This window comes from Microcaecilia unicolor, chromosome 3 (genome assembly GCF_901765095.1).
Source record: "Microcaecilia unicolor chromosome 3, aMicUni1.1, whole genome shotgun sequence".
NCBI classification, from domain to species: domain Eukaryota; kingdom Metazoa; phylum Chordata; class Amphibia; order Gymnophiona; family Siphonopidae; genus Microcaecilia; species Microcaecilia unicolor.
In genome coordinates, this window is record NC_044033.1 from 31,252,524 (window position 1) to 31,268,683 (window position 16,160).

A 16,160-nucleotide genomic window follows, 5' to 3' on the forward strand; every position below is an offset into this window, starting at 1 on the left:
GACCAAGGTGTGCTATCATGTATGTCCTTTGTAGAGATCTTGTAGCAGTCCTGTTTGTGTTTTGTTTTTTTCACTAGGTAGTGCATTGGTGTTTTAGTACCCGATGTGATATTTACAGTACTTGCCTTCTCTGTGGATGCAAAATACATGTTTAAATTAACAGCTTGATGCTCCAGTGTGCAGTGTTAGGGTTTGGCATTTTTTATATTTGTTATAAAGCAAAGTTGAAGATATGTACCATTGAGGTAATTATTTTGCAGGATACTGTGATGTGTGTTGATGTTGACCAGACTCGAGTCTACTATAATGGCAAAGTTTAAGTTATGGGATAATGCAAATTTATGTAAAAATGTCAGTGTTTCCAAAGGGTTCCTTTTACAAAGCCCCGGTAGTGATTCCCATGCAGCAAATGCGATGAAGTTCATAGGGATTGAATGGGTTTTGTCGCATTTGCTACGCTGGAAATCACTACCGCGGCTTTGTAAAAGGAGCCCGAAGTTTCTATAAGTATGTATGGGGTTTATGTTTGATGCAGGATAGACTGTAAATCTGTAATTTATTTATTTATTTATTGCATTTGTATCCCACATTTTCCCACCTTTTTGCGGGTTCAGTGTGGTTTACAATATATTATGAATCATGGAAATACAATTTGTTACAGCTCGGTTATGGATTACATTGTGATGAGTTATGTGAGACAAAGTCAAAGTATCGATAAGGAATATAATAATGGAAAAGAGCATTGAAACGTTGGAAGGAAGTAACAGCAACAAAAAGGGGCAATATATAATAACAGGAAAACATTTGGTATACATTTTCTGTGAGTAAAGGTATGAGTGTGGTGAGATTACGGGGGATGAGAATTCAGAAGTGGCTGTATTGATGCATTACTGAATAGTGAGTGTGGGCTTTATGTGTTTTGGTTCTTTCCATAAATTTTCTCAAAAAGATGGGTCTTCAATAGTTTGCGGAAGGTGGCTTGCTCGTAGATCGTTTTCAGGTTGCGCGGCAGTGTATTCCAGAACTGCGTGCTCATGTAAGAGAAGGTTAACGCGTGCAGCGCCTTGTATTTCAAGCCCTTGCAATTAGGGAAGTGGAGGTTGAGGAAAGTTCGGGATGATCTTTTAGCATTTCTGGGCGGTAAGTCTATTAAATCAGACATGTAGGCTGGGGCTTCACCGTGAATGATTTTGTGGACTAATGTGCATACTTTAAAAGTAATGCGTTCCTTGAGTGGGAGCCAGTGTAGCTTCTCTCGTGAGGGTTTTGCACTTTCATATTTTGGTTTTCCGAAGATGAGTCTGGCTGCTGTATTCTGGGCTGTTTGAAGTTTCTTCAGTATTTGCTCTTTGCAACCTGCGTATAGTGAGTTGCAGTAGTCCAGATGGCTGAGTACGAGGAATTGCACTAGACTGCGAAAGACGGATCTTGGGAAGAATGGTCTTATTCTTTTCAGTTTCCACATGCAGTAGAACATCTTTTTGGTTGTGTTGTTTGCATGAGTTTCGAGTGTTAGGTGGCGGTCGATAGTGACTCCAAGGATTTTTAACGTTTCTGAGATTGGAAGGTTTAGTTTTGGTGTGTTTATAGCGGTGAATTCATTCGTGTTGAACTGGGAAGTGAGTATCAGGCATTGAGTTTTTTCTGCATTTAGTTTCAAGCGAAATGCATCTGCCCAGGTGTTCATGATGTGTAGACTTTGGTTGATTTCATTGAGGATTTCTTTAATGTCTTGTTTGAAAGGGATGTATATTGTTACATCATCAGCGTATATATATGGGTTGAGGTTGTGGTTTGATAGGAGGTTTGCCAAGGGCATCATCATTAGGTTGAAAATGGTTGGTGAGAGGGGTGATCCTTGTGGTACTCCACATTCAGGTGTCCATGCAGCAGACGTGGTTGAATTCGATGTGACTTGATATGACCGCTGGGTTAGGAAGCCCATGAACCAGTTAGGACATTTCCTCCAATGCCAAAATATTCAAGTGTGTGTAATAGGATTTCGTGGTTAACCATGTCGAAGGCACTTGACATATCAAATTGTAGGAGGAGTATATGTTGCCGGTTGCAATCATTTGTTTAAATTTAGTCATAAGGGTAATTAATACTGTTTCTGTGCTGTGATTCGACCGGAATCCTGATTGGGCATCATGCAGTATTGAGTGTTTGTTTAGATAGTCTGTGAGTTGTTTTGTTACCATTCCTTCGGTTATTTTGGTTATTAGTGGTATGGATGCTACTGGTCTGTAATTGGTTATTTCGCTTGCGCTTTTCTTTGTATCTTTGGGTATTGGGGTGAGTAAAAGTTTTCCTTTTTCTTTAGGGAAAAGTCCGTTTTGTAGCATGAAGTTTATGTGGTTCGTTAGGTCTATTGTGAATTGTTGAGGAGCTGATTTCATGAGGTTGTTTGGGCATATGTCTAGTTTGCAGTGGGATTTGGCAAATCTTTTAAGTGTTTCAGAGATGAGGTCTTCTGATAGTAGTTCGAATTCGGTCCAAGTTCTGTCTGCTGGGTATGTTCCGTCTGCTGGGTCTAGACAATCTAGAAGTGTGGCGTATTCAATAGGGCTGGCGGGTATTTTGCGACATAGTTGTATAATTTTCTCCTTGAAGTATTTTGCGAGGTCGTCAACATCTGGTATGTCTTTGCTGTTGTTTGTAACTGGTGTGGTGTCTAACAGTTTGTTCACAAGGTAGAAGAGTTTATGTGTGTCTTTGTAGTTTGGTCCTATTATTGTTTTGTAATGTAGTCTTTTAGTCTGTTTTATGGTATATTTGTATTTCCTCCGGAGTAGTTTCCAGGCATTTAGTGTTTGTTCATCTCTCTTTTTGTTCCATACGAGTTCTAGTTTCCTGACTTGTGTTTTAAGTTTTTTCAGCTCTTCGGTGAACCATGGGTTTGATTTTTTCCTGTGTGATGTTCTGGTTTGGATTGGGGCGATTTTGTCTAATGTTGTTGTATATAAATCGTCCCATTCTTGGAGGAATTGGATGGTGTCAGCATTTGTTGACCATTCGTTCTGGTAGATCTGTTGCCAGAATGTTGTGGGGTCTATTTTTCCTCTCGTGGTGTATGTTGTTCGCTCATGTTTATTGATTGTGTTTGTGTGTGTTTTTCGCCAGTAGAGAGAGACATTTGCTTTATGGTGGTCTGACCATAGTGTGGGTGTCCATCTTGTGTCAGTTAGTATGATAGTTGAGTCCGGGTCAAATTTGTGTGTTATGATGTCTAGTGTGTGTCCTTTTTTGTGTGTTGGTTGCGAGTTGGGTGTGTGCAGGTCCCAGAGTTTTAAGAATTCTTTGCATTCTCGTGTGCCTGTTGAGGTGTCGTCTTCAAGGTGTAGGTTGATGTCTCCTATTATAAGGATGTTTGAGGCAGATACACATGTGTTCGAGATGAAGTCCATTAGTTGTGTTTGGGAGTCTTGCCATTTTCCTGGTGGTCTGTAGAATAGGATTGCATTAAGGTCTCCTATTAGGTTTGGATGATTAATTCTTGTCGAGGCAATTTCAAGTTGTGGTGAGGTAGATTCACCCGTGGTTGTGATGGTGAATTCGGGTTTGTAAATTATGGCTATTCCGCCCCCTCTTTTTCCGTTTCTTGTGCAGTGGGTGATTTTGTATTCTGGTGGGCATGGTGCTAATCAAGTGCACTAGGCATATACCTATATGCCTAGTGCCCACTCTTGTTAAGTCTGTCCCCCCCCCCCCCCAAAATGTCTAGTCTAGCTATGCCATTGGTCTGGGGGGGAGGAGGGTCCTTCCTAGCTAGCTATCATTTGGACCGTGCAATGACTGGCCTTGACTGGGGTTCAGGCACCCAGGCTCCTTCCAGATCCTTGAGATTATGGGTCCTGAATACAGCCACTAGATGTCACCCTTGCGTAATAATTCATGCCCTCCCCCTTCCTCTGCTAATCCTCCATGGCACTGGTTCTTTATCATCCTCATCCTCAGCCAGGTTGGACAATGGAAAAGCTGAGTGAGGAGGTCAAACCCAGATCCGTCTGTGTGGTGTACAGTCCTCATTTAGCATTCTCCACAAATTCAAAAGTAACCAGTTGGAAAGTTGTTTTAAATTACTACTACTACTTATCATTTCTAAAGCGCTACTAGACGAACGCAGCGCTGTACACTTGAACATGAAGAGACAATCCATGCTCGACAGAGCTTACAATCTAATTAGGACAGACAAACAGGACAAACAAGAGGTAAGGGAATATTAAAGTGAGGATGATAAAATAAGGGTTCTGAACAAGTGAACAAGGGTTAGGAGTTAAAAGCAGCATCAAAAAGGTGGGCTTTTAGCTTAGATTTGAAGACGGCCAGAGATGGAGCTTGACGTACCGGCTCAGGAAGTCTATTCCAGGCATATGGTGCAGCAAGATAAAAGGAACAGAGTCTGGAGTTAGCAGTGGAGGAGAAGGGTGCAGATAAGAGAGATTTACCCAGTGAACGGAGTTCCCGGGGAGGAATGTAGGGAGAGATGAGAGTGGAGAGGTACTGAGGAGCTGCAGAGTGAATGCACTTATAGGTCAATAAGAGGAGTTTGAACTGTATGCGGAAACACAGCTCTTCATACTCATTGCACTTTCTCATTGCTGCTTCTGCTGAGCTGGGATAGGGGTATAGGGGAAACATAGCACAACCTTCCTTTTGGTGCTCTTGCCCTGATGCTTGCTAGTTGCTGCTAAACAAACTCTGTAGATATTTTGTTTCTAAGCTAAAATGTTTTAAATAGGTATTCTGGCATCACCTCCCCCCCCCTTCAAAGTTAGATTAGGTAAACCATTTTAAGCTGTGGTAAGCGAGCGTACAGCATACCAAAGCTTAGTAAAAGGGCCCCAAAGAGAGCATCTGTTCTTTTGGAGATTACTGGGTACTTGTAAGCTGCATTGGCCACTTTCGGAAACAGGATGTTGGGCTTTATGGATTCTTGGTCTGACCCAGTGTAATATTTCTTATGCTCTTAAACAAACTACTCTTGTTCTGATCTCTTCCATTGATCTGGGAGTTCAGTGGTGACTTCTGAAAAGGCATCAGTGAAAATACAGAGCCGATAAATTAAAACCTTTTATTTATTTTATTTGTGACATTTATATCCCATATTATCTCCAACAAGTTTGAGTTCAATGTGGCTTACAATAAACAGTATAGGATACATAACAAAGAATAATGCATAAGAAAGTAATTTGTTGTAAGAGTCCAATTTTACAATACAATTTCTGCGAAGCGTATTTCTGTCAAAGGCACTTAAATGTTCGTTAAATAGAATTTAGTATTTCTTTGTATCTTTGGCCCATTTTCTGTTTTTTTTTTAGAGTCATTTTCTTGTTATTACTTTGCAGTTGTGTTTGAGAACCCTAAAATTGTTTCTTTCTTGGGTGGGGGGTTCACAGCTGATTGCAGGTGCAGAATGTCAGCAGCCCATGCCTGGTGGCACGTCATCCGAAGACGACAGATCAAAGTCGGCGCCAACCTCTCCGTGTGATCAGGGTTAGAGTCCTCTTATCTTTCTAAGTTTGAATGTATGCCATAGAAATAAGCTGCAAAGTTACAGCACAGTTCTCCGAGTTCTGTACAGAAACAAATAATTTGGGCTGTAAAATGACTTTTAATATGGAGCCTTTATGCTTTCAGTAATGGCAGTCTTAATATTCAACGTAAAACTTCCAACCAGATCAGATTCACTCAAACAATTCAGGATAACTACTACTACTACTATTTAGCATTTCTATAGCGCTACAAGGCATACGCAGCGCTGCACAAACATAGAAGAAAGACAGTCCCTGCTCAAAGAGCTTACAATCTAATAGACAAAAAATAAATAAAGTAAGCAAATCAAATCAATTAATGTGAACGGGAAGGAAGAGAGGAGGGTAGGTGGAGGCGAGTGGTTACAAGTGGTTACGAATCTTGCATGGAATCTTGTCACTCTTTAGGATTCCAGAATCTTGCAATTCTTTGGGGTTCTACATGGAATGTTGATACTTCTTGAGATTACTACTACTACTACTATTTAGCATTTCTATAGCGCTACAAGGCGTACGCAGCGCTGCACAAACATAGAAGAAAGACAGTCCCTGCTCAAACAGCTTACAATCTAATAGACAAAAAATAAATAAAGTAAGCAAATCAAATCAATTAATGTGAACGGGAAGGAAGAGAGGAGGGTAGGTGGAGGCGAGTGGTTACAAGTGGTTACGAGTGAAAAGCAATGTTAAAGAGGTGGGCTTTCAGTCTAGATTTAAAGGTGGCCAAGGATGGGGCAAGACGTAGGGGCTCAGGAAGTTTATTCCAGGCGTAGGGTGCAGCGAGACAGAAGGCGCGAAGTCTGGAGTTGGCAGTAGTGGAGAAGGGAACAGATAAGAAGGATTTATCCATGGAGCGGAGTGCACGGGAAGGGGTGTAGGGAAGGACGAGTGTGGAGAGATACTGGGGAGCAGCAGAGTGAGTACATTTATAGGTTAGTAGAAGAAGTTTGAACAGGATGTGAAAACGGATAGGGAGCCAGTGAAGCGACTTGAGGAGAGGGGTAGTATGAGTAAAGCGACCCTGGCGGAAGACGAGACCCCAACCAAACAGTGAATGAAGGCATAAACATTTCCAACTTTTCTTTATACATTTCTTTATGCAGAAAAGAGGGAGGAAAAAGACCTCATAGAAACTTGTGGCAAAATCCGCACTTTTTGGTGATACAATATGCTGACAGTTAAAAATACTAATCGGTCAAAAAAATCTCCACTCCAGAAATTCTTAATCAGTGTAAACAAAACTTCAATCTAACAAAAATAAAGTGAAAATCATAAAGAGTGCAATTCACTAATTATTGACATTTCTTCCATAAGATAGTTTCATATAGGCTAAATCACTTATCTTGTATAGAAAATTTCTTGTTCTGGTATATGGTCGCTCGATATACGCTTAGACCATTACCACCCGGTTAATGCGGAAGACCTTACCGCTTGGTCAATGGGTGGTGTTAAGGTCTCAGACCCAAAGTAGACACGCACCAATTTTTATTTTGCCGCACGTCCATTTTTGGCCAAAAAAAAGTCCTTTTTTGCAGGTGCGCTGAAAAATGGACCTGCGTGCATCCAATACACGCATCTACACCAGCGCAGGCCATTTTTCGGCACGCCTTAGTAAAAGGACCCCAAAATAACTTTATCAAAAAGTATAGCAAGATCCACTTATCTGGTTTGACATTTGAATTATTTGCCTCTCCCCAGTGAGGTTCTTTTTGGTTTTGAAGGAACCATAAGTGTGTGCATTTAAGCCTGCCACAGGTTGGTGTAAATGAATGGATCCTCAGAAGCTTAGCGGAGATTGGGTGGCAGAGCCGGTGGGGGAGGCGGGGCTAGTGGTTGGGAGGTGGGGCTAGTGCTGGGCAGACTTCTACGGTCTGTGACCTGAAAATGGCAGATAGAAATCAAGGTCAGGTATACACATAAGGTAGCACATATGAGTTTATCTTGTTGGGCAGACTGGATGGACCGTACAGGTCTTTCTCTGTCGTCATCTACTGTGTTACTAACTACTGGCAGTTAGGTGCAAACATTGAAGTATTCTATAACTCCGCGCCTAAATCCTGGGAATGCCCATGCCCCGCCCATGCCCCCTTTAGAGTTGCGCGTCAGATGAATTAGGTGCACAGGTTATAGAATAGGAGCGCAGAGCAGATTCACGCATAACCAGTAATTAGTATCAATTAACACATGAAAAGCCCACTTATTGATGGTTATCTATCACCAATTTAGCAAAAATACTTTATGCACGTATCTGCGAACTGCGCCCAAAATTGTGCATCTAACTTTGGGTGACCTATAAAGAATTTAGAACAACCGTTCCCAACCCAGTGCTCGGGGCATACCTAGTCCCATCGGGTTTTCAGGATATCCACAGTGAATATGCATGAGGCAGTGCATGCAAATCTAACTCATGAATATTCATTGTGGATATCCTGAAAACCCAGTGGGACTAGGTGTTCCCCCGAGGACTGGGTTGGGAATGGCTGATTTGGGGGATAGTGCAGAGGTGGTCTGTAAGGATATTCAGAGAAACTATCTGGATAGCACCTCTGAATATCCCAGTCAGAGGGGAGCACGTTCAGTTTTAGTGAAACTGAGCATGCGCGACACTTCGCTCAATATAAGAGCAGCGCTGGAGAAACGCTTCACCTGGCAGGGGTTGGGGACCCCTGCCAGTCAAGGTATGTGGCGTTGGGGCGTGGGGGGGGCGTGATGTGGCGTGAAGGCGTGCCAAAATGTGCCCCCTCACTTTGGGCTCTGGACACCCCCACACGCACACACACACACTTCGAGGTCTGGCTACACCCCTGGCTCACATAGGGTCCCTTTTACTTAAGCTGTGCTAGTTAATGGGCTTAAGTTAGAGCCCCCTTATGCTGGTCTTTTCCGCATGCTAAGTCCATGTCTAGTATGGCCGTAAAACTGCCTTTTTTCCCATTAGTTTCATTTCTGCCATGCACTAATGTTACCATTTGAAACACTTAATGCAGGAGGCAGTAAGGGCACCCGCATTAATACCATTTTAACCAGTTAGCCTGCAATAATGCAGTGGCATACCAAGGGGGGGCGGTTGGGGTGGTCCGCCCCGGGTGCACGCCGCTGGGGGGGGGGTCGCGCGCTTGTTGGCTCCGAGTCCACTCGTTCTCTCCCTGCTGCTCCCTCTGCGCGGAACAGGTTACTTCCTGTTCCGGGGCAGAGGGAGCAGCAGGGAACGAGCGGACTTAGAGCCAACAGGCGCGCGGCACCCCTCCCCCCCCCTTAGCAGGTAAAAATGCACCCGGGAGGGGGGTCACGCTGCACCCGGGTGTCAGCCAGCCTAGGAACGCCACTGCAGTAATGTCAGTGTGCTAGCTGGTTAATGTTTCCATGCCCACTCTCCACCCATTCTCTGCCTCTGATATGCCCCTCAAAAATCATTTGTTTAAAAATACCATTCATTTAGTGTGCGCAGATGGCAAAACTAACGTGGAATATTTTAGCACAGGGGACTGACCATTCGGGCAACCAGGCAGTGCCCGAGGGCCAGTGCAGTTAGGGGTCCAAGTATCTCCTCCCCCACATGTCTGACGTCTCTCTCCCCTCCGTTTCCGGGTCCGGCACCCCCCTCTCCCCCTCCCCATTTACTTCAAAAGTGCCTTTCTCCATCCGTCTCTGTCTCCTCCCGCCGTTCCCCAGGTCCAACATCTCCTCCCGCCGTTCCCCAAGTCCAACATCTCCCCCTCTCTCCTCTCTGTCCCTGGATCTGGCTCTCTAACCCTCGCATTTACCTCAGAAGTCCCTTTCTCCATACAGGTTGGCTGTCTGCTGCTGATCGGAATGTCTCTACCATAACCCACCCCTTTCGTATATAACTTCCTTCTTTCGTAAGGGTGGGTCATTCCATTCAGCGGTGGCAGACAGCCAGAGCCCGATATGGAGGAAGCGACTTTTGAGGTAAACATGAGAGTAGAGAGTCAGATCCAGGGACAGAGAGAAGAGAGGGGGAGATGTTGGACCTGCGGATTGGAGGGAGAAGGCAGAGATGGTGGAGTTGCAGGGGGGGGGGGGGCAGAAATGGTGCGTCGAGGGGAGGGAGAAAGAATTAGAGAGAGAGAGATGTTCCATCTGGGGGAGGGTGGGGGGAGAAAGAAGTTGGATCTGGAAAAGGGGGAGAGATGTGGGTCCCAGGGGCGGGGGGAGGGGGCAGGACCCTCATGTTGCCTGGGGGCCCAGATTTCTTGTCAGTCCGCCCCCGCTTTAGCGCATCCCATGTTAGGTCATTTTTGTTGTGTTAGGCATGCGTTAGTTAGTAAAAGGGCCCCTTAAGGAGAAGAAGCCACATCTGTACTGAATGATTCGCAGTGGTTTCCTGGAAAGCTTTTCTCACTCAACCCTTGACTGCAGCTACTTTGTGTTTCCTCTCTTTTAGAAATAAAAGAACTTGAAAATATTAGGAAAGCTTTGTCCTTTGACAATCGAGGCGACGAGCACAAAGGTGCTGCAACTGCATCGACGGAAAACCAGCTCACCGGCATGGGAGAAAATGGGGAAAACGGAGAAATCCGGCTCCATCAGTCCAAGCGAATGGGCCTGGAAGAATTCAGCTTCATCAAAGTACTGGGGAAAGGCAGCTTCGGAAAGGTTTGTGGCTCCTGGATTGAAAGGCTCTGCTTTTGGTTGTTCAGTAATCCTGACCATGAGTGAGAGGGATTAGATTTTTCCTTGAAGACCTTCCCTTGGCACTGGAAAGTATAATCACATAAATGTTTTGGGGTTTTTTTCCTGCTCATGTTCTTATGTTTAGGCTGCGATTCAAACAAAGTTGTATTTTCACCGGTGGCTGATGAACATATAATTTCGCTATCCACATATTTGTAAATCTTATACAGAGAGTATCGGGCCAGGAAATCCTTACTGGTCCGATACTATCCATATATCATAGCAATTAGGCACCTAAGTGCACTTTGTCGCTGTTCTATAACATGGCGCCTAAGGGGTCGTAATTCAAAGAGATTTAACTGGGCAGAAATGGCTCCTGGCTGGCTAAGTTGCTCGTTCAGGGCTAACCAGCCATTTTCAGGAGCACTAACCAGTTAGTTCCGTTGAAAATGACCAGTTAGACCCAGGGCCGCTGAGAGACTGGGCCGGGTCCGGGGCAAGGCCTCCCCCCCTCCACCTGCCTCCCTCCGTCCACCACCGGGCCGGGCCCCCCTGAATTCAAATCATAGCGCCTCACCTCGACCTCGCTCCGTGTGAAAGAAGCGCAGCAGCGGCAGTCTGCAGATCGCCTCCCTTCGGGCCTTCCCTCCCTGTGTCCCGCCGTCGCGCAAGTTAAGTCAGACGAGGGCGAGACACAGGGAGGGAAGGCCCGAAGGGAGGTGATCTGCAGAGCAGACTGCCGCTGCTGCGCTTCTTTCACACGGAGCAAGGTCGAGGTGAGGCGCTATGATTTGAATTCAGGGGGGCCCGGCCTGGTGGTGGGTGGAGGGGACTGCGGTGCTGAGCCCAGGGAATTTTCTCCCCACTGCCCCCCTGTCAGCGGCCCTGGTTATACCTAGATTCTATATATGTGGAGGAGTGGCCTAGTGGTTAGGGTGGTGGACTTTGGTCCTGGGGAACTGAGGAACTGAGTTTGATTCCCACTTCAGGCACAGGCAGCTCCTTGTGACTCTGGGCAAGTCACTTAACCCTCCATTGCCTGCCGCATTGAGCCTGCCATGAGTGGGAAAGCGCAGGGTACAAATGTAACAAAAATAAAATAGATACTATTGGACATTCTACATGGAATGTTGCTACTGTTGGAGATTCTACATGGAATGTTGCTATTCCACTAGCAACATTCCATGTAGAAGCCTGCGCGGCCACATTGGTGATCTGCAAGGGCCGACTTCTACATGGAATGTTGCTAGTGGAATAGCAACATTCCATGTAGAATCTCAAATAGTAGCAACAGTGGAGGAGTGGCCTAGTGGTTAGAGTGGTGGACTTTGGTCCTGAGGAACTGAGTTTGATTCCCACTTCAGGCACAGGCAGCTCCTTGTGACTCTGGGCAAGTCACTTAACCCTCCATTGCCTGCCGCATTGAGCCTGCCATGATTGGGAAAGCGCGGGGTACAAATGTAACAAAAATAAATAAATAAAATATATGGCACCTGAAAAATCGGTGCTAAAAAAAAATACATCTAGGCTTATTCTGTAAAGTACGTATAAATTTCCGTGTGGATTATAGAATACACCGAGCACCCATCCATGCAACTAATTTTAGTTGCGGTCAGTTTCGCTAAGTAAAACTTAGTGGAAATACCGATGACTAAATTAGTCACGAACTGCGTGTATTCTATAAGAACAACGCATATAGATTTTAGAAGTGCCCGTGACCCACCCTTTCCACGCCTATGGCCACACCCCCTTTTCAACTATGCGACTTAGAATTTACGCGCATCACGTTACAGAATGCTTAGACAGTTGTGTGCCTAAATTCCAATTAGTGTCAATAATTGCTTGTTAAGTGGCAATTATCAGCACTGATTGGCTTGTTAACTAATTAAGTTGCATGTTCAAATCCAGAATACGGTCTTGCACGTGCAATTTAGGTTGCACTGTATATTATCCGGGGGTTAGCGCCTAACTCAAAACCAGTTATTTGGGTGTGTTCCAGGGGCAGAGTCACATGCAAAGCAGAGGGTCAAAGTACACAGTACAAGCAGTCCAGAAAAAAAGCACAAAGGGCTCTCAAGAATGGAACAAGTGTGCTTTGTTCAAGACCCAACACAGGCCGTGTTTCAGCATAACTAATGCCTGACTCAGGGGGTCAATTCAATGAACAGTAAATGTGTCAATTTAAACTCAAAAATATGGCGACTCAACACTATAAAAGTCCGCCTGTAGTTTTTATTTTTGCGCACACCCATTTCCTGACCCATTAAAAAATGGCCTTTTTCCCAGCCGGGGTAAAAGTGGCCCAGTGCACGCCCAAAAGACACGCCCACACTACCGCTGGCCTTTTTTTTTTGCCACGGCTTTGCAAAGGACCCTTATATTTCGTAAACCTGTTTAACCCTCTATTGTTCCTCATCGCGAACATTGTTGAAAGGAAGTGTTATAAATTGCTAAATAAATAACAAATGTTAAATGAGTGGAGGAGTGGCCTAGTGGTTAGAGTGGTGGACTTTGGTCCTTGGGAACTGGGTTCGATTCCCACTGCAGCCACAGCCAGCTCCTTGTGACTCTGGGCAAGTCACTTAACCCTCCATTGCCCCAGGTACAAAATAAGTACCTGAATATATGTAAACTGCTTTGAATGTAGTTGCAAAAACCTCAGAAAGGCAATATATCAAGTCCCATTTCCCTTTCCCTATTGGAGATTCTAGATGGAATGTTGCTACTATTTGAGATTCTACATGGAATGTTAATGTTGCTATTCCACTAGCAACATTCCATGTAGAAGCCTGCCCTTGCAGATCAGCAACGCGGCCGCACAGGCTTCTGTTTCTGTGAGTCTGACGTCCTGCACGTACGTGCAGGACGTCAGACTCACAGAAACAGAAGCCTGCGCGGCCGCATTGCTGATCTGCAAGAGCAGGCTTCTACATGGACTGCTCCTAGTGGAGGAGTAGCCTAGTGGTTAGTGCAGTGGACTTTGATCCTGAGCTCGATTCCCACTGCAGCTCCTTGTGACTCTGGGCAAGTCATTTAACCCTCCATTGGAATTCGTTGCCGGAGAACGTGGTACGGGCGGTTAGCTTGACGGAGTTTAAAAAGGGGTTAGATAGATTCCTAAAGGACAAGTCCATAGACCGCTATTAAATGGACTTGGAAAAATTCCGCATTTTTAGGTATAACTTGTCTGGAATGTTTTTACGTTTGGGGAGCGTGCCAGGTGCCCTTGACCTGGATTGGCCACTGTCGGTGACAGGATGCTGGGCTAGATGGACCTTTGGTCTTTCCCAGTATGGCACTACTTATGTACTTATTGCCCCTGGTACAAAATAAGTACCTAAGCCGCATTGAGCCTTCCATGAGTGGGAAAGCGCAGGGTACAAAGTATTCTCTGCTCTCTGTTTCTAATGCCGTCATCTGCTAAGGAAAACTGTAGAGATGAGCATCTGTCCATGGGTTCTGTGTATGTCTCTCCTTCCTAAGGATAACTTTATGTTAATTCTAGGTCATGCTGGCAGAGCTGAAAGGTAAAGATGAAGTATATGCGGTAAAAGTCCTAAAAAAAGACGTCATTCTTCAAGATGATGATGTGGATTGCACGATGACAGAAAAAAGGATTTTGGCGCTAGCGCGGAAACACCCTTACCTAACACAGCTCTACTGCTGCTTCCAGACGAAGGTACGATGCATAAGTCAGTCAAAACAGCACTGTGCCCTCACAGGCTGCAAGGATCACCTGGGGCTGAGTGTACTGTTAGATTTGGCAAGGGTAAGATTAACACATTCGTGGACAGACATCCCACGGCCCCTGCAGGCATCGATCACTGATTCAGAATTTCACTATAGGTGTAAGTCGCAATGAATTGATGTACCAGAACGTTGCAGGGTTTTCAGCTCGGTTCTGGAAAGTTCCAGTGATGATGTTGCTTCGTGTGGAGTGTTTATTAGTGTAACGGTTGTTAATAAGTTGAAATCTTGTGTTTGAGTTATATATATATGTGTGTTTATATATATGTTTAAAGTGTGTGTATATTTGCATGCAGATACAGGTGAATTCACGATCAGCCTCTATTCACGTTAAGCTTAATGGAGTAAAATCTTAATATTAAAAAAACTGTATGGTATGTGCTGAAAAGTCCTTGGCACAATCCTTTGCTATGTTTAAAAATTTTAATTGCAGAAAGTTGTCAGCTAATTTTGGAATGTATTTAAGGACGGTTCTGGAACTACGTGGAAGCTTGTGTGTAGGCAGGGATAGTGCTGGGCAGACTTATATGGTCTGTGCCAGAGCCGGTGGTGGGAGGCAGGGCTGGTGGTTGGGAGGCGGGGATAGTTCTGGGCAGACTTATACGGTCTGTTCCAGAGCCGGTGGTGGGAGGCGGGGCTGGTGGTTGGAAGGCGGGGATAGTGCTGGGCAGACTTATACGGTCTGTGCCAGAGCCAGTGGTGGGAGGCAGGGATAGAGCTGGGCAGACTTATACGGTCTGTGCCAGAGCCGGTGGTGGGAGGCGGGGCTGGTGGTTGGAAGGCGGGTATAGTGCTGGGCAGACTTATACGGTCTGTGCCAGAGCCGGTGGTGGGAGGCAGGGCTGGTGGTTGGGAGGCGGGGATAGTTCTGGGCAGACTTATACGGTCTGTGCCAGAGCCGGTGGTGGGAGGCGGGGCTGGTGGTTGGAAGGCGGGGATAGTGCTGGGCAGACTTATACGGTCTGTGCCAGAGCCAGTGGTGGGAGGCAGGGATAGAGCTGGGCAGACTTATACGGTCTGTGCCAGAGCCGGTGGTGGGAGGCGGGCCTGGTGGTTGGTAGGCGGGGATAGTGCTGGGCAGACTTATACAGTCTGTGCCAGAGCCGGCGGTTGCGAGGCGGGGCTGGTGGTTGGGAGGCGGGGATAGTGCTGGGCAGACTTATACGGTCTGTGCCCTGAAGAGCACAGGTACAAATCAAAGTTGGGTATACACAAAAAGTAGCACATATGAGTTATCTTGTTGGGCAGACTGGATGGACCGTGCAGGTCTTTTTCTGCCGTCATCTACTATGTTACTATGTTTGTCAACATTTGCTTATTTCCGATCTGAAGAAGAAGGGTTACCTTCGAAAACTAATCAAAAAATAAGTTAGTCCAATAAAAAAGTGTTGTCTTATTTTTTTTTCTGTGTTTTGAATTATTTCTATTTATTACCTTTAAAAATGGACTAACACGGCTACCACACCGCTTTGCAAATATGCAATTGTCTGTGTTCTTTGGCAGTGCCAGAAGATGGCAGTAAAGAAGCAAAAATGTCTGCCCTCTTCCAGCCTTCAGTGAGCGTCTTTTGCTGAACCCTATGATTTGTTTTTACTTATTGGCTATATGTGGTTTGGATTCGGCGAGCACTGTAACTGAAAAGAAAGCATGAAGACCTTGGATCACCTCCAAAGCTTCATTTACTGATTCTTAAAAAAATATTTATCAATTATGCAGAGGTTTGCCGGAAACCTGCTTTCAAGTGATCCACTTCTGAGATTGTTGAATGCACAAATCAAGAGGATTTGTAGCCAAAGACTGAATTCTATATATGACGCCGAAAAAAATAGCAGTAAACACTATTCTATAAACGACACTTAACGTTAGGTGCCATTTATTTATTTATTTACATTTGTATCCCACATTTTCCCACCTATTTGTAGGCTCAGTGTGGCTTACATAGTACCGGAGAGGGTGTTTGTAGCAGGGGCGTAGCCAGACCTTGCCAGGAGGGGGGGCCAGAGCCCGAGATGGGGGGGCACTGTTAAGCCGCCTCCCCCCCTCCGGCAACCCCCCTTCCCCCGCTCGATCGCGCTGACACTCTTAAACTCCCCCCCCCTCCCGCCACCAACCCTCCCCCACCATCGCCGCCAGCCCCGCTACCGCATGATTTACCTTGATTGCTGGCGGGGATGCCCAAACCCCGCCAGCCAAGAGTGTTCTTCAGCGCTGGAGTTAGTAAACTCCGGCGCCTTCATTCAAGGA

The 16,160-nt window shown here is 45.6% G+C and overlaps 1 protein-coding gene across 1 annotated transcript in view; it reads left to right on the top strand.

Annotated features, from left to right (window-relative positions):
• PRKCE (protein kinase C epsilon) overlaps positions 1 to 16,160 on the top strand; it is a 915,268-nt gene that overhangs the window by 592,119 nt on the left and 306,989 nt on the right. The window contains exons 8-10 of the mRNA XM_030195809.1: positions 5,400 to 5,496; positions 9,940 to 10,151; positions 13,675 to 13,848. Coding sequence (XP_030051669.1) covers positions 5,400 to 5,496; positions 9,940 to 10,151; positions 13,675 to 13,848 — 483 coding nt within the window. The remainder of the gene's footprint in view (positions 1 to 5,399; positions 5,497 to 9,939; positions 10,152 to 13,674; positions 13,849 to 16,160) is intronic.